The sequence below is a fragment of the Diadema antillarum genome, unplaced genomic scaffold (assembly GCF_040938485.1).
Source record: "Diadema antillarum isolate AM-2024a unplaced genomic scaffold, OU_Dant_1.0 scf00000110, whole genome shotgun sequence".
NCBI classification, from domain to species: Eukaryota; Metazoa; Echinodermata; class Echinoidea; order Diadematoida; family Diadematidae; genus Diadema; species Diadema antillarum.
In genome coordinates, this window is record NW_027270999.1 from 2,059,859 (window position 1) to 2,079,365 (window position 19,507).

General features: G+C 39.3%; 1 protein-coding gene across 1 annotated transcript in view; it reads right to left on the reverse strand.

Annotated features, from left to right (window-relative positions):
• Window positions 1–525: 525 nt before the first annotated feature.
• Window positions 526–19,507, reverse strand: part of LOC139719447 (alpha-N-acetylgalactosaminide alpha-2,6-sialyltransferase 3-like) — a 33,741-nt gene continuing 14,759 nt past the window's right edge. The window contains exons 2-5 of the mRNA XM_071630861.1: window positions 16,449–16,754; window positions 3,376–3,803; window positions 2,072–2,179; window positions 526–883 (exon numbers count right to left, since the gene is read on the reverse strand). Of these exons, the coding sequence (XP_071486962.1) occupies window positions 526–883; window positions 2,072–2,179; window positions 3,376–3,803; window positions 16,449–16,754 (1,200 nt within the window). The remainder of the gene's footprint in view (window positions 884–2,071; window positions 2,180–3,375; window positions 3,804–16,448; window positions 16,755–19,507) is intronic.

The window sequence follows — 19,507 nt, forward strand, 5'->3', positions numbered from 1 at the left end:
AATTTTGAAGCAAAAGAAGATATTGATACAGAGATGTCTTCAAGCATGCAATTTCATTCACAAACGTGTATGTGTATTGTGATTGAACTAACAATACTGATTATCAGTCAGGGGAGTCAAGATGTTTGTCTCCTTCATTTGAACAAATGTACAGACCTCCTTCTAGAAAGTCAAAAGTCAAGCTCAATCTCCAATATTATCTACAATACTTCTGCTAGAATACAATGCTCCTTTTGTGAATACAGATCACCAAAAGCGTGTTCAGAAGGTCATGATGAGATGCTTTGGATGATTCCGAAGTAAGCCTCATCGTTTTTCTTTTACAAACAATGCTAGATCAAAAGCAGATTCCTGGAAGATCTTGCTACTGACAGCCAAGTAGCACACTGTCAAGATTTGCGAGTACAATCGTAAGATTCGCAGAGACGTGCGTTTGCGAATGCGACCTGAAACCAGTCAAAACTTCCATTGCAACCCACAGAGTCATAGACTCAGAACAAATCAAGATGGCCTCGCAAGTTATTCCTACGGTTTCTTTTTAAGACGTCTTACCACGCGCCTAACCACCACACGCAACCGCTTGCCGTCTCTAATGATAAAGCGTGGTCCCTGTAGCTCCTTGAGATTTCCATTGACGAGCGCCTCCCTGTACTTTCGAAGGAACTCAGTATCAAGATGCTCCGTCATGTTCTGTATAGTGGCAGTCCATGACGGATAGTGGAACTTGATGTCGTAGACCATTGACCACCGAGCGAACATCGCGCGCTCCGTTGAGAACTTGTGGCCCTCGGAGAAACGCATCTCATGCGATCGTTGAAACTCGCACTCTGTCTTACCATAAGGCTCGTAATAGTGGTATGGTATGGTAGAATTCTCGTGTAATCTGGAGGAAAGAAACGAGACACAAATCATGAAAAGGAACTTCTTTTTTTCTTTCTTTCTTTGCTTCTTCGGATTGTCACATTTGTGGTTCACTTCATGAAGCGATTTGCACTCACACTATTATTGACATGGCATCTTCAGCATATTGTATTAGAGACAGATTTACTGCGCATATCAGACTTTTCCATATCAATTTTGTAGGAAAGGTAGGAATTTCCCGGCATATTGTCCTATCTTACCAAGCAGCAACTATAATGAATGGAGAGAGGATCATCGGCAGGTTTCAACAAGATTCGCAATACGCATAAAAACAGGTTAATGTATTCCTGATTTCGGAGTACAACCTGAAAGCAGCGTGCGTTAATATTGAAGTCGAGGAATCTGAGAGGGGAATTCTTTTAATGTAAAGGGCTTGTAGAGTAGGTCCACCAACAGGTCGGCCTACATCCGCGTTCCTGGCTTTTTAGTATTAATACCGAGCTTTAGATCTTCGACGCGAACACTAAGACAACGCAGTCTCACGGGTTTAGTCTGGGCTATCATTCCGTCCCTTTTCCTCGTTGCGATATTTTGCCAATTGTGGCAAACCAAGGAGGGGCGCAGCCGCTGCAGTTCTCGGCGTATCGCAAATTGAGTGTCACGCCCTCTACCGGCTTATCGCCTACACTGAATCACTGCTACGAGTAAAAAGAGTCCAGAAGCGGGCTAGACAACCCGGGTGGAATAATGCAAACAGCGGTCTCACGCATGTGCAGAACATTTTTGTTTTGTTTTGTTTTGTTTTGCTTTGTTTTGTTTTTGTTTTGTTTTTGTTTTTGTTTTTTTGCCTGATTAGTGTAGTTTTAAAAGCGTTTGCAACGCAGATCCGCAAACTGTTCGAGTACGCTTGAAATATTCCCACGAACGTTTGGTGCATGTTTGGGGGCAAATCTCCACCTCGTGGCGTTTGACGAAGCACATGGCCGAGGTGTCTGATTCACGATTCATAATGACTTCATTTTATTTCATTTATTAGATTTATTAAAATCGCAACTGCATCTACAAATCATACAATAGAAACAAACACACACACACACACACACACACACATGTAAATTATTATATAATCATGAATAAGTAATCCAATAATCAAATAATAATCATACAAATACCCCTCCCAAAAAACAAACAAACAAATAACGATACTCACTTGCAGAAGTCAATGTTTGGTAGCCCGTACACGTGTACGCTGTCACACACATCAAGAGCGAATACCATTGAAACGTACCCAGTGCTAAACCACGAGTTGAGATCCGCCCTGAACGATGGTTGGGATGGAACAAAAAGAAAGAGAGGGAGAAATGAGGTTACAAGCCATCCAGGTCACACCCTCGCGCTGCAGTGACAGTAATTTCATTGCATTGAAAATAAATCTAGAATTCTGTTGCGCGTTAGTTCCGTCTAGCGCTAATTTGGTATACATTAAGAGCTACGACTTGTCTGTAAGCTCGTTTGTTTGTTCAGTTTTAGATTTGTTTGTTGGTTTGTTTTTAAATTTTCTCAGCAGCAGCGAACCATTGGATTGACATAATATTAAACTCTCCTACATAATACATAGACACCTGAATAAGCTTTTGTTTAATTTTTCAAAATATAATATAAAAGAATAGGCCTACGCTATGGCTCGAATTATATTTCAAGGGAAGTCAAACATCAGAAACTTCATTTTTTTTTTGTGAGATACAGAGACCATTCCAATTGAACTGAAAGGCAGGGTATGATCTATCTGGGGAAAAATTATTTGGTATCGAATATTCCTTTTTATTGTGTCATTATTCTCTTTCAAACTACGTGGGACTCATATCTTCTTGACAATCCAGGGGTGCGTTTATCAACTTTAAGAGGCTGCGTTTATCATCTTTCTTTAAACGGCTTTCAAAAGCCGTTTCCAAAGCCCTTTAGAAACGGCTTCCAAAAATAGTTGCGTTTATCAACTCTTCGCGAACACGATAACTGGTCTGTCACTGCACAGCTACATTGCGCAATTCGACCTGAGGAGACGAGGTCATATGAGGCGTGCATGGTTCGTAACTGCAGTACAAAGCTGTTTCAAAACAGCTTTGCGTTAGTCTCGCTTCAAAAAGCTTCTAGAAACAGGTTTCCGAAAACCTGTTTAGGAAACCTGTTTGGAAAGCCACAAATTTGCGGCTTTCGAAAAGGCTTTCCGAAAGGGCTTTCAAAACAGCTTTGCGTTTATCAACTCGCAAAAATGCCTTGAAAGCTGTTTGGAAAACCTGTTTCTGCCGAGAAAAAGAGTTGATAAACGCACCCTAACAGCGGAAAGATGTTAAATGGAAGGGGATGTTGCAAGTGGTAATTAGAGATTTTAAGAAGTGATTGACTCTTCATTAATTCAGCTACATTTCCATTTCTCCATCGAAAAGAATTTGTATGCTTGAGTAACCCTTGACAATCTGTCAGACAGGGAGTGGGTGAAAGGAAATTAAATCTCACCTGCGAAATCCAGTGTCCAATCGGTATCTTGTCTCTGACTCACTGTGCTTCTCTGGTGTTAAAAAGACAAAATTGTCGTAGGAAAAATTGCGCTTTAATTGTCTGGCAACATTGAATGTAAAGTCAGTAGTCATATTAATCTTCTCCTCAAACAACCAAGGCACTACGATGTATTTAGCGCGGGTCGCCTGGTCTGTCAGGATTTCCTTCTGCAATTCGGCTTCGCGAAGGAGACCGCGCGGAAGATTTCGGTGGCCGATGATCCGGAAGTCCGTTCGGGAGCCCACGTCCTCGGTCCAGCCGGTGACGGGGGCGGTGTTCATCCGGAGCACGCAGTCGGCACTGTCAATGTCCGCCCCGGCGCCCGATTGATAGAGATGGCCCGAGCTCGATACCAGAGCGCATCGTCCACATCGGTATGTGAACGGCTGGAAAAAAGAAATCAAAGTGTGAATTGGATTGAATTGAATTGAATTGAAATGCGTAACACATTTAAAACCCATTGAAAAACACGTCTTGTACTATGATTGTTACAGAAAATTAATGATCATTTGTTCAAAATGCATTAACATTTATCTTACTTGATTAAGTAATTTTATAAACTCCATAATAATACTGATATCATCATTAAAGACTCAACGTTCCGACAAAAAAAAAAAGTCTTGTAAATAGCATCTTCCGCATTAATTTCTCCTTCATCTTCATTTTCTCTGTACATCTAAATCAACACATTATAACATTCCAAACAGCACATGATAAAAACGACGTTACAATACAACAAACAAACAAACAAAAACACAAATCCCCATTACTCATTCGTGAAAATGGAATTCCTCAATGGCGTGGCGCGTTAACAAACTCGCTTTATAGTCGTCCTTGCTTTCACAATGATCCGAAAACTGCCATCGACCTCTATCATCTGTATAACTTACGCCGTTGGGGGCGCTGTTTTTTGTGTCGGCAACTGTCGATCCTCATTTCTTTTCACCTTTTTTTTTTTTTTTTTTTTTTTTTGCGAGGCCATCCCTTTTTTGATGATAATGAAATGAAAAAAAAAATAGGAAGCCGAATAAAGTAAGATAGGTTCAATCAATCTCTGCAAATAATTCAGAGTATCAAAACTAAAAGATCATGAAAATAAAGGCAAAATACAAACTGATGATTATCAGATTTATTGACATTGATTTCCTTTCAGTGGTCATAATAAGCAACATAGGCATCAGCACTGGTTAATCTAATATTGTATGATGGGTGGTGAGTACAAATTTCATCTTCAAATGAGTTCCTGGTTGTTACTGACTTTGTACTACGGATTCTGCATTAATATGTATTTAGGATCTTTGAATCATTGAAATCAACAGGAAAACTCCAAGATCTGCGATAGTGGATTTATTATCTCGATGTACACGCCTCAAAGACGGCATGCTATAACCTACACAATGATAGTGAAAAGATCAACGCACAAAGGTATTTGCGTTTTATGTAAATCTTTGTTCTTGAAATCAGCAAGCTTAAGACTTGCCCGACAAAGCAGCAACTAGTTCATGGAAAATGGGTTCCAATGACTGAAATCTAATAAGTACCAGGATGTACACAGGTCAACATAATAGCTTGTACATGTATGTGCCTGCTCACTGAAATTATCCTTAAATCTGTATATGAAGAGCTTGCTTCAAAAAGGTGCTACATCCATCGAAAACAGATGGATTTAGCGCCTTTTGGAAGCAAGCTCTTCATATGTCAGGAAACCAACCTTTCTCCTTTTTTTTGTATAAGGAGGTAGCAGAGCATATCGTCTGGTTTTGGTTGGACCTAATTTCAGGTTTCTAACATTTTCTTTTCTTTTCTTTGTGATATAATGAGAAACCTCTTATGAAATATGAAAGAGCATGTAATTCCATGAGGAATTCAACAGTTTTTTTTTTATTTGATGAAAATTGGTTTCAAAATGGCTGAGATATTAAACAAAGAGCAATTCTAAGAAAGTGTGGGACCCACACTTTATTACGATCGCTTTGTTTTACTTTGTTTGTGGATTTTTCAGTCTTTCAAAACCTGATTTTCATGAAAAAAAACAACAACGACAACTTTGAATTCCTTTTAAAATGGTATGCTCTGTACTATTTCGTAAGTGTTTTCTTGGTATCTCGCAAAAAGTTAAAGCCCAATTCTCATCTCCATCAATACTGTACCATCACTTTAAGACCTCCGTACAATTTTCAGATTTTTACATTGGCCAACTATATTGCTTGTACTGGATAAAGAGTTACAGAATTTATAATGATTAGGATGAGGAATGGTTTTTGTGTTTTCATAGTATTGGTTTATCGGCTCAAGAACCACAATGGATTCCACAAATCTAAACAGTGAGCTATCGATTTAAACATAATGTGAAATATGCAATAGTCTGAACTTCCCCTTTAAAGCACTCTCTCTTCACGACACATAGCCCTTTGAATGTCACCCCATCCATCTCTTGCCTATGTCACCCCATGCATCTCTTGCCTACACAGTTCATCTTGTTGACGCTCATTATACGGTTGGAAGTCGATTGCCATCTGGAGCGATTATGTCAACTTGTTTGACAAAACAGGCTGTACTTCGGCTTTTACCAACATCTGTTACAAACTAATCAATAGTGATTTGCCCAAAATGAATTAAGGGGTGGGGGGGGGGGGGCATTATGTATATTTCTTACTGGGGAGATGATTTAAGCAGCAGCAACAGGCGATTTAAGTCTTGATCATAATAACAATAAACCTTCTCATCTGCGGCATCCTTTTTTTTTTTCATCAAGGACTATATTCTTTCAGGTCGGGATATTCATGTTAAATGCCAAATAGTGAATGCCAAATAGTGAATTCTATGTGACTATGTGAATTCTATGTGACTATAGTGACTTCAATGCCAAATAGTGAATTCTATCTAGGTGCGTCAACATGTTTACCTCTATGCATATATACATTTTCAAAGATTAGATTAGATACAATGGAGCCTAATGCAGGAATGAGTCACCGTCGGCATCAAAGAATGTCCAGTTACACTCTCATTATATAAACGTAAGTATAAAAGTATTTGAATCATAGTGCAACTGAATAATCTTTTTTAAAATTTGCTCTTTTTGTTTTAGTTACGTTGTTCTTTCTTAATTGTTGTTTAGTATCTATTTTTAATCTATAGCAGTATACTATAATTGTAATAGTGAATCTTATCATGTTTAGATTACAATCTGCATCCTTTTCATTTTGTAATTGATTCGGCCTCGATTAGTTCTTATTCATAATGACATTTGCTGATTCCATCACGCGTTGAATTATTTGTATTATTTTGCATGTTTTCCCGTTAATTGCATGTGATGTGTAATGTTGTGTAGGTGAATCCATAATAAAATGCTGTTCATTGCTACATCAAAAATTTGTTCGAAAAAAATACAAATTAATTGAACATGAGATGCTGCTGTGAGTCAATACAGGTAGTAACAGCAATGAATGGTATAAAGGGCACATTAGTTTGGCTATTGTTCAAGTCAAGTGTGACAGGTCCGGAGGATGATTTGGAATGTTATGAATAAACATAATCTGGAGGATTTTTTTTTAAGGTGGAGCTTAACAGAATGCAGGAAAAATGACCAAAGAAAGTTTATAGGTATATGATGCATATTTTCACGAGATATTCAGTGGTTTGGTTATGTACAGACCAATGGGCACTGACAACACACATTTTGTATTGCAGGGGCCCTTTAAAGACTGTGTGTACCATGGCAACGTAAGAGTGACCAGGAAATCAATGCAGAGCACTATGTCTATTTCCGGATTGTGGTTCAGTTTGAAACCACACACTGAACGTAGCCATGCGTGACCCGAAACTATTAAAAACGCTGGATTAACAACCAGACAATACCCAGTACACGTTCAACATAGTGTATTGACGTCATGAATGCAAGAGCAATATAATGGTATATTTGAAAAGTAGGCCTGAAAAATTTGCTAACATAGTGAATCAGTGTCCATGGATACTGTAAATCCATCTCCTGATAGGGAGCATGTTATTCACGTTTTAAAATATATATGAAATAATCTAGATGAAATGCAGAATGATCTCAATTTGGTAAAATTCTGTGTTTGTACAGCTTTGTGCAGCTTTATCAAGTAAAGATAATATTGAACGATCAGGGAACGATGAAAAGGTAAATACACAAAATATAATATTACTAATTGTGATAACGGCTATATATACTAATAATAATGATAACAATAAGAATCATTAGACAGCAACAACAACAATAATAATAAATGATAATAAACGATAAGAAATGTTCTAGAGATACGCGAAAATGCTGTCTCCATTACGATGACAGAAGATGTTCTTCCTTTTAAGAAATGGCCCTATTTTTCTTGGCTAATATACTCCAAATACCGACGTATGAAAAAAAAAAGCACCCTCTTCTTTGTTTCCATTTCATTTTTTTTCCTGCCTCCCCCTGTACCTTTTAGGCCAAACTGCAGAAGAGGTTAAAACGCTTTTCCAGCCAAGAGGAAACGCACAACATTCCGCCCAGCTGTTACATCCCTTAAAGATTTGTAATATTATCATCTTCATCTGCGAATTATACCCTCAAAGCTCCCGTACCATTTCCCACTTGAAGTCACATACAATGTAGTGCAGAAGTAGACTGGTGACACAATATGGAAAGAATCAATGTTAATACATGGTGCTGGGAACAACCTTTGTGCGTCATTCTCCTACTACATTATCGCTACTGCGAGCTTGGAAAAAATATTCAAGGTAGAAAACTCCGTTGAGACTACTAATATCATCAATTTAGCTCTATGGTTGCTATGGTTACATTAAGTCGATGACAATAGGAGGACTGAGCCGTTGTAGCAGTGGATAGTGCCCGTCAGAGCTGAGAGCCCGCCCCTGCCTGTGAAGGGTGCCCCCTCTTGGAGAAAACTGCCTCCCTCCAGAACACTACTTATCTAGAAAATATTTGGATATCTACCCGGTAAACAGAGCACAGTCATAGTTGTAAATAGTTTTTAGATCAGGAGGTTTTATATTGAGAAGAGAGAAACTGATTATCAATAAAAATGTATACTGCGAACGAGGTTGATAATGATCAGACTACAGTGTACTTTCTGTGGCGATCATCGTTGTGATGAATAGACGCCACCCTGAGAGGATACGATAAAAACAACAACAAAACAAAGACGAGAACGAGGCTGGTGTTAATGGAACTCGCGTCGCATGCATTTTATCTCTGTTCAAAGAGCTTGTGATAAAAATCTCTTTATCTCGAGTACAGTTCATTGTTCGCACAGTGTGTATGAATTACTCATATGAATATGAATAGAGCAACCCGTCGCCTGAATACGTACGATACGAGATATCATGTGTTACGAAAGAATAAGATCGTTCGCAATATGTACGTTTATTTACTACGGTAAACACGCCATGTTTTGAAATGGCAGAGACATCCAAAACAGAGCGATTCTAATAACGTGTGGGACCCACCTTTTATTACAATCGCTTTGTTTTACTTTGTTTTTGGATGTTTCAGCTATTCCAAACCCGATTTTCATTAAATAAACTTTGAATTCCTCTTAAAATTGTATGCTCTGTACTATTTCATTATTTGTTTTCTTGGTAAAAGCCCAATTTTCATCTCAACCAATACTGTACCATCCCTCTTAAATGCTTTTGTGACGCTTTTGACAGAAACAGGTGCATGAATTAATTAACGAGCGGTGAATGTCCATTGTTTAGTAGGTCCATGGTTGGATGATATCGGCATAGCGACCACTGATCTACATCAAATATAAATGGCGTTTCACATTTTTTTTCTTTTTTTTTGGGGGGGGGGGGGAAGCGCTCAACACGAAAGGAGGCACTCTTTCCTAGCTGCATGACTCGGTCTGACAGGGGGCAGCTTTCCCTGGAAACTCAAGTAGGGAGGGTCCGGGGAGGCGCATATCCCTACAATTTTAAGAATGCCTACCCGGAAGGGCTCGCGGCTGGGGGGGGGGGGGGGGGGGGGAGGAGGATTCTTCTGCTATACCTGCACTAGAAAGCGGGAAAACGCACTAAAAATATTATGATGGCACATCCTCTAAAACTAAGGCCTACATGTGTACATAGTATTTTCCTGAAAAATAGTAAAAGCGCAAATAACGAGAGAAAACAGAACAGCTCACCAATGTCTTTTGAGCAGAAAAGTCCTTATTGCCACAAAGTGAAGCAGGAACTTACCATTCAGAAAAAGACATATCAGGGGAATTAGAATCAAGTACTTGGAGGAACGGATTGACAGAAAACTAATCTTGTCCTTTTTTTTCTCCTCTCTGATCTAAAGGAATTCTATATCGTTTCTATCGTTACGCTTGCTTACGAGATTGAAACCTATCCGCAAAGCCTCACTGTAGGGAAAGAAAAGGCCTGGCAACCCAAAAATGAGCCAAACTTTGTATACAGTTATAAGCGCATGATTTTCGCGTGCACCCTACTGTGATTCGCGAAACTCGCGAAAATAAAACCCTCTCCAAAATAACAGCTTAATACAGTACTAAGTATAAGTAGAGCGCACTGTACTGGTCTCGTGCAAACGTGAACGTGGGGTTGTTATGTGTTGTGTTTGCCCCTTGAAAATAGAGGGTGGTGCTGACGTCACAGCCTACGTGCCTTTGTCTGACCTTTTGGAGGTCAAAGTAAAGTTCCCTTTCCACCTGTCTCTGTCATTCAAATCAGGTCATTCACTGGGAGCACTAGGGCAACAGGTTGGATGAATCGACCCACGTTTCCTTGTATAGAGTTAATACCGTGTCATGGCACACTGGCAAGCATGTGGCATTTGACGACACGCCCCATCAATCCATCTTTATCAACCCCATTCCCACATCATCTGACGTCTTCAACATCATTTGGTTGGAGTTCACATCATATGTAAATTCCTGAAAAAATCTTTGTCCAGTTTAATCAAAAATACAAACAAACAAAAGTGTAATAATAATCATAAGATACACATGACTCATGAAACTGGAATCCATGAAACTTGTCATGTCGATCTGTATTTATGTGTTTAAACATAAAACAAAAACAAAAACAAATAAACAGATGGTGGCGAACCTTCAATACAAGAACCAGAGAGTGCTTCCGTGAATTGCAAACTGAAGCAAAGGTGTTCTGAACTTATCACTTGACAATAATGATAAATCACATGATGTAAACATCAAGGCAGTCAAATGCTTTTCAGTTATTTGTTTATTCATTTAATCATGGTAATTACACATTCTTTACTATTTTCAGTGATACTGTAAAGTGGTGGAGTAATAATATGCCCACTTTACTGTATAGATAGTACTGGCAGAAAGCTGGAATATATCAGTTTTCATGCCAAGACATGTAATATAAGTGATGGAGCAACTTACCCATTTTACTGTACATAGTGTTTGTAGAACCAGAAAGCTGAAATATATTCATTACCAAGATACAATAGGTGCTTGGTACACAGTGTATTACAGAATGCCACCATGCAACCTGGAGGGTGAATGAGTTTATGAAATAAAAGAGGTACTGCCACCCTACTTGAATAGTGGATTTAGTGGCAATGACTGAACAGTGGCAATGACTGGACTGTGACTTAGAGATGGAAAACCACATTAAAGTGGCTGGTATTGTTCTACGTTTTTTTTTTTGTTTTGTTTTTTTTTTTTTGGTGGTTGCGCGCGCCCGGTGGCTGCCCGCCAGCAGAGCTCTTAATTCTTCGCTTATTTCTCCTGTTGTAAGTTTTTCATTGAGTGTGTATTGTATTCTATCTTTGAATGTTTGTCTTCAAGCACTTGCTGGACAAATTGTAGTGATTTCTGTACTGTTTTTGCGCATTTACAGTGGATTGATTTTTCAGTACAGCTACAGTGTATACAGTGCAGACAACCACAGCCATTTTATACCTGTTATAGCATAGGCTTCACTGCACTTGATTCTGTGTGGTTCACTCTCACTGACACAATGTTACCATTGGCATTGCATTCTTTTGTATTTGTTGCCCTTCTTTTGTGTAATAGCACTCAGCTATCACAGACCTATTGTCGTATGTGTGCTACCCAGCCTGGTATGTCCCATGGCTCTGCTGTACAACCAAAGGGCAAGTACATTGGGAGCCCCATACTGTACTACTCCAATACTGTATCAACTTATCGTGTAAAGTTGCTTATGTGTAGGGACATTAACCCGAATCCAGGCCCTTCTGAAGATGTGTCTGATTCTATAACTTTTGGCACACGCAATTCTAGGGTTCGATATTCTAGTGAGCTTCTTCACTCATACAACTGTAGCAGTAAATCCCCAAAATGGCGTGAAGAAAACAAGGAAGTATGGAGGAGTATTCTGTCCCTGGGTATCGGTCGGAGGTCGAAGACACATCGAGGGAAAAGAGGAGGTTATGACAAATTTAGTGATCATCTTAGATTCTGTACAATCAATGCCCGATCCCTTTGTAATAAGTCAACAATTTTTCAAGATTTTGTTGTTGATAACAAGTTTGATGTAGTTGCAGTGACTGAGACTTGGCTGACTCCATTAGATGATGCAGCCATCACAGATCTCACTCCACCCGGTTTTGTATTTCTGCACCAGCCCCGAGCCTCCAGGCGTGGTGGAGGTGTTGGGTTCTTGTACAGGGACAATCTCTCTGTAGTTCTCAATCCATCAGATCACCATTTAAGTTTTGAATCTATGTCAGCCGTGGTCTCTAACAGCACTACTAGTCTTGAGATTGTAGTTATGTACAGACCACCAGGATATCGTTCTTTTTCATCTTTTAGTCAGTTTTTTCATTCGAAAGTTGAAAAAATCCGAGATAATTTCAATTGTAATGTTGTATTATCTGAATCTGAACCTGTTACCTCTTCCACACTGGAAACCTTCCAACATACAACTACTGATGAAATACTTCTCCTTCTTCGTAAATTGCCTCCTAAATCCTGTCCATTGGATCCGGTTCCAACCATTCTCTTAAAGGACTGCGCACCCACGTTTGCCCCGATTATTTCTCAAATTGTTAACCTCAGTATCGAGCAAGCTACCGTACCCTTATCTTTAAAGAAAGCTCTGATCCGTCCTTTGCTGAAAAAACCTTCATTGGATAAGGAATCATTGACAAGTTATCGTCCTGTATGCAATCTTCCATTTTTGTTCAAGATTTTAGAGAGAGTTGTGTTCTCGAGACTCTCAGACTATATGCTGGAACATGGTCTATTCGATCCTTTACAGTCGGCTTATCGCCCTCACCATAGTGTGGAGACCCTTTTGATAAATGTTTCTAGTTATATTTTAAGGGAAATGGATTCCGGATCCGTCACAGCAATGGTTTTGTTGGATCTGTCTTCGGCCTTCGACACTGTAGATCACAGAATTCTTGTCAATACACTTAGAAGTTTGGGTATCCAGGGACAAGCTCTCGAATGGTTTAAATCATACCTATCACACCATTCACAGTCTGTTCTTTTGAATGGTGTCACATCGTCTTCAAAGCCATTAGGCTGTGGTGTACCTCAAGGCTCTGTTGGCGGGCCCACCCTTTTTTCTATCTATTTGATCGGTCTGCGGAAAATATTTCAAAGGTATTCTGTTCGGTATCATCTATATGCAGACGACATACAAGTTTTTGTATCTTTTCCACCACATCAAATCCAAGCATCTCATGCACTGCGCTGTCTAGAAAATTGCATCATTGATATTGATGCTTGGATGAGGTCTAACTCATTGTTTCTAAACCACAGCAAGTGTGAATTTATCCTTTTTGGTTCTAAATCTCACTTGAATAAGTTGGATATTAATTGTATTTCGATTGTAGGTAATGATATTCCTCTGTCAAAGTCATGTCGCAATCTGGGTGTTATGTTTGACTCTCACATGGCTATGTCCGATCAAATCACCAACATTTCTAAATCAGTCCGTTATCAATTGCGCAATATTGGTTTTATTCGCAAGTATTTGACTCGCTCTGCCACGGAAAAACTTGTTCATGCACTTATTTCTTCACGCTTTGATTTCGGTAATGGTTTGTTTTTCAATCTACCAAACTCGCAAATTGCCCAGTTACAAAAGCTACAAAATGCCGCTGCACGTATTGTTTCTTTGTCAAGTAAACGCAGTCATATCACACCTATCCTGAAGAGTCTTCATTGGTTGCCTGTACAGGAGCGTATTCGGTTTAAGATACTTCTTTTGGTTTATCATGTTATTGAGGGAACAGCTCCTGATTACAATGTTTGTTTGTTTCGTCAATACCAACCTTCACGAACTCTTCGATCCTCAACTTCAGGTCTCTTACATATTCCGTTTTCTAGGAAATCTTGGGGGGAACGAGCTTTCGCTCACGCTGGACCAACACTGTGGAATTCACTTCCTCGTGAGCTGAAAGACTCGAGCTCTATAACATCTTTCAGGAGTAATTTAAAATCCTATCTGTTTAGCAGTGCATTTTGAAGACCAGTGTCTTTTGAAGACAGACTTTCATGTCTTTTTTTTTCTGCTTCTTCATCCTTCTTCTATTTCTGTGATGTACTTGTATTTTCAATCTGTTTGCTTTGATGTACAATTGTAAAGCGCCTTGAGCATTTAATCAAAGTGGAGAACGGCGCTATAGAAATTGTATGTATTATTATTATTATTATTATTACGTTACTTTGAAGTTTGCCACCCTGTGATGCCGTACAAAGAACCAGAGTACAGCATACATGTAGAATGCTTTGTATCAAGTCTCTTTCTCAATCTCCCCCTCTCTCCCCCTATCTCTCTCTCTGCCTCTCTCTCTGCCTCTTTGTTTCTCTCTCTCTCTCTCCCTTACCATTCATGGTCAGTTTTTGTATAAAGTTTTTGTATAAAGTTTCTTTGAGAAGGGTTAGTCAGGAAAGCTTGGGTACGATACCAGAGATAAGTATCATGGGATAGTACATAGGAGCAGGAAAGTATAGTATATATTGGAGTTGATACTTCGCGTCAGTCTCTCTCCCCAGGGAGGTGGATTCCCACCTCCCTGCTCTCCTCCCCAAGCCCTGTCAAGTGGAAGGACGTGTTCCAGTTTCTCCGAGACCGAGCTTTTATACTTAAATGTTTTAGTGGAGAAACTCAACCTTTTGCATCTATACACCCAATTCCGTCCTGACATAACTAAGTCGTGTCTACTGTACATCAGTTCAAAGTTGATAAGATGTTTCGAATGATATTTTATGGACGCTTTGATGTACATTCGAAACGGTCTGTTATAATTATGTTGGTCGATCTAAGGAGGAGTCAAATGACCACTTAGTGTTTTGAGGACCAGACATGCAGCTTTTAGAATGTGCAGCAATCCCGAAGTAACTTTCATTTGGACGAGGACCCCCCCCCCCCAAACTATATAGATGTTTCGAATGATATTTTATGGACGCTTTACTGGACATTCGAAACGGTCTGTCATATGTTGGTCGACCTAAGGAAGAGTCAAATGACTACCTAGTGTTTTGAGGACCAGACATGCAGCTTTCGGAATGTGCAGCAATCCCGAAGTAACTCTCATTTGGACATGGACCCCCCCCCCCCTCCCCAACTGTATGTGTGAGTCAACTCAACGCAGAGATGTCTTCAAGTCATCATTCGCGGCTCCTCTTCACTTCATGAACTGAGCGCTCCAACGAGATTCGCCATCAGTTAGCATGTTAAGTCGACCGCGAGAACTGTATTTGTGAGCATTTTGCGCGAAAATTGAATGGTAGTGCATGACCCAATCCCCTTCATTGAATATCAGAGTAGACTTAAAGGTGAGTACATTCTTATCTCAGTCAATTGTATATGTATAATAGCTCTTTTTATTTTTCATGGTTAAAAGAGATCAAACTGGTTGCTCTGATGCCCAGTGCGCTCCCTCATGGAACCGCCACTGCTGAGTGATTAAGCACAGCAAACACGGAAGTATCATTCTTTTTTTTTCTTGAAATCCATGTCAATTGACAATAACATTTGTCAGTTCTAATGTCAATATCGTATATATATCAACGCGATTTTATATGAAAGCAGTAACTGATATTCAGTAGATGAAGACATCGCAATGCAATACACAATGGTGTGGAAAAGTCTTTCCTTCGTCGAGGCCCCCTTGGCAATTAAAGTTCGATGAAACTGACAGGAATATGATGAAATTCCATCTCTTCAGTCTTGTGAAACGAAATACAAAATGACAAACAACCAGAGGACAATGTGACACGTTGCTTAATGAAGGACGGATTGTGTTCACTTAGTGGACTAGTAGACTTGCAAAGCGAACTACCCATTATACTGTTTCTATAACAATTACTCCATGGCATTTTTTTTTCAATGTTTTCTGTTGTTGACACATACCTCGCATAGAGGAGGTAGTCATGGTTTTTACCGGTCCAAAGAAATGTATAGAATTGCATATTTGTCAAGGCCTTTGTGACCCTTCTAGAGCCATCGAATTCAATGCAATTTTGAGAAAGGGTGTGCCGTGGAAACTCGAAGTATTGACTCACCAAGCCGATAGTATATTGACTTTACTGGTAATATCGCACAGCTAGGGCCTCCGATGTCGTCAGAGTAATTATAGAAGTATAAACTCACAGATGAAGGTTTTTAGTATATTTTGTTCCGTATATCATACATCACGACAGGATGAAACAAAATCGTAGAGAAATGCGATTTTCCCTGATACATGTACCACCTTCTGCTGTTTTTTTTTTTTTCATCTTATTCTCTCTTGGGATTTGGGCTAACCGATTAAACCATCGTATCATAACCGACCACGATGCACGAGTAGGTATTTCTGCGTACAATGTATTTCATATTTGTGCGCGTGTGTTCTTTTGCGGTTTCTTGCTGTTTTTTTTTTTTTTTGTGTGTGTGTGTGTGAAATCCAACGAGATTAAGAGCGGGAGAGTAAAGGTCAATTACTTAGACAGTCTCGATAATGCGTTCTGTGATATTCTTCGATTCTTTAATTCAAACCACTTCTTGGCTTTGTCAACTATCAAGTGCACCACACGGAACGGTTGTGATTAACGTTAAATCCGTGTACTTACCTCATCTGAATCAAGTAAAAAGTAGCCTCGTATGACGGGACTAGCCGTGACTTCCCCGTCGTCCTCCTCTTCGACATCGAGCTCCTCCTCCTTTTCGTCCTCGTCATTTTTGTCGGGCTCCTCGTGGACGACAGGGGCTTGTCTGGGGTTGCCCTCCACTACTGCCGTCAATGCGTAGGCCTGCACACTGACATCCCGACTTGTCTTGTCCTTGTCGACGCGGACTTCGCTAAACCTATCGTGGAGCAGGAGTAGAGAGACGACCAAGGAGTAGAGACAAATGACCACGAATGCGATCTCCTTCGTCTGTTGGGCATGTAAACGTGAAACGGGGGAAATAAAGGAAAAGACCAAGGAACAAAAAGAGTACGACAAAGTTAAGAACTGAATATGATTATGTGTTTATCAAATTAATATCCACTTTATCTTCTGTCAAAGTCATCTAGAATAACAACTGTATATCATTATTCATTCTTTTTTTTTTGTTCCGTGGATGTAGACAAGATCAAAAACACGGAAATGGAAATGACATCGAATTTCAGTATCAAATATGAGTTACCATTAAATCTAGGTACAGTTGTACTGGATGATCGTCAAAAAGTAATAATATTATGCAAACACACACAAAAACATAATATACGCATAATATGATAGCTATTTTTGGTCCTGCATATGCCTCTCTGACATTTCATGGGCATTTCATGTCTCACTTCGAAAGTACAATATAGGTATAGGGTGATGAATAAGCATACTTGCATTAGTTTAATGACTGATAGTATAATCCACGCCAGCATAAAGAGAAACAAAAACAGCAACATGAAGAAGACTAAACCAGGATTGCCCTCTTCAGTGTTATTTTTTGTTTTTCTTGAAAAAATAAAGGTTTTCCCGTTTGCATTCTAAAAATGTATGCAGACCTTTTCATACCTTTATTTCTTTTTTTAAAAAAGCTTAGTTCTTAGTACTTGTTGATATGTAAAGTAAGTTGTCCACGTGCTGGCGTGATAATATCATCAAAAACAAAACTGAAACCAAGTTTATGCTGTATTCACCAAGAGTTTATTTCGGCACACAAATTTTGGAGCGATTCGCTCTTTCAAAGAGCGCATCGCTGGAAAATTTGTGGTGAATACAGCCTGAACTTGGTTTCAAATTTGTTTTTTGATGATATATATATATACATACGTCATATATATATAGAGCGAGAGATAATTCCCTTCCCAAACGTACGCGGAACCTCATTGTGGGAAGCATATAGGGAAAGAAATTGGACTAAGCCTCAGTCCAATTTCTTTCAGTGTATATATATATATATATATATATATATATATATATATATAATTAAAATATATATATATATATATCATATGTGGGTGTATATATATAATTTGTCTTTTCTCGGTGGTTTGGTTTTATTTTCCATCAAGGACGAGAATCTAATATATATCATTACATTATCCCTAAACATAATGTTTGCCTTACAAAGGGGAGGGGGCGGTAACTCCAATGATCAGTGCGGCGTTTTATATGAATAATATATGGACATGATAATATTTGCCTCTAATAAATTGTACGATTGTTTTCTCTTTTCTCCCACCGCGGTTCTGTCATCCCTCTATAGCATTCGCTGACATCGACTCAATATTGACAAGTAAACCATCTCATAAAAACATAAATGTATCTATCTACCATCTCATCGGCAAAAAGTGATTAGTAAAACAATGGAGCTACTCTCCACGTTTACACCATACTTTGTTATCCATCCATCTGCATCAAAAAATCCGACTTGTCTGTCAAACTTGTCATCCCACGAGAAGATAATATCACTCACAGTGTCAAGACAAACACACTACATCCCTCCATCTTCCCTTCTCAGCCTCATCCACTCGGTTGTCCTTCGTCATTTTTCTGGATGCATATTCATGAGTAGTGACTGGAATGACGTACGTTGATGTCCACATGAGGCCATAATACGGATGACAAAGACTACACGTATAATGACGTGGATATTAACAACCTAATGCCTGTTATCACGATCTGTTATAAAGACTGTTTACTGTAAGACGTTGTGTTTACAATGACCTTAAAATCAACTATGGAGCGAATGTTTGCATATAGATGATAGGATTACAGCGTCTAGGCTAAACACATACGGCCTCAGTGTTGACTGTCGACTGCTATTGCCTATAGAATTATAACACGCCTACCTTTATTCCATGCGCAATATTTCCAAGCAAGCGTCATGTACGTTATCCATGAGAAGTGCAATGTCATTCGAACTCTATAACACAGCCCTGGTCCAAACAGATAATTTGTCTCTCTGTCTCCATGTTGTTGTTTTTTCATATTTTATTATTTTTCATATTTAATTTTCTTCATTTGATATGATTAACACATGGCGAACCATTCCCTGTGGGCTCAGGTCAAGGTTAATCCGTTCCATACTGAATCCTTAATTCCCCATAAAGTTAAAACATGAACAACCAGATTCCCGTATGGTACGGGTTAAGTCATTGAGTAGCTTATTATGCAGAGTCTATCTGCTAAAGACCCGATGTCTAAAAATGGAAATCGTTTGAATTGTTATTGCTTAACACCTCGACTTGATTGTGAGAATACTGGCGGGAAGAGAAAAAGAGGGAGAATAAGAGAGAAGGGGAGGGGGTGGGGAGGGAGAGAAGAGAGATAGAAGGTAGGGTTTACCTCAGGAAAGGATATAAAACCTACTAGTCTATGCCATCAAAACACTCCACCTCCACCTCCACTAGCCTTTTGACAAGGCTTCGTGGCTGAGGAATGAGACTAACACGCCACACCGAGCATTGCGAGAACGACCGTTCTCCTCAAGTTAGTCTCTTTTTCAGCCACGAGGCTTGCCACAAGACTACAACCTCCCGACCTTCAGCACGGATGATAACGAGCGAAACACCTTGTCGTACATGTCAGTGTCTCTGTTGTGTTTTGTAACATGTACCCATCATACACTGTATACTACAAATTAACGATTACAATGTACTGTATATGGAACCTATAAGTACGGACTCATGGTGTACACGGAT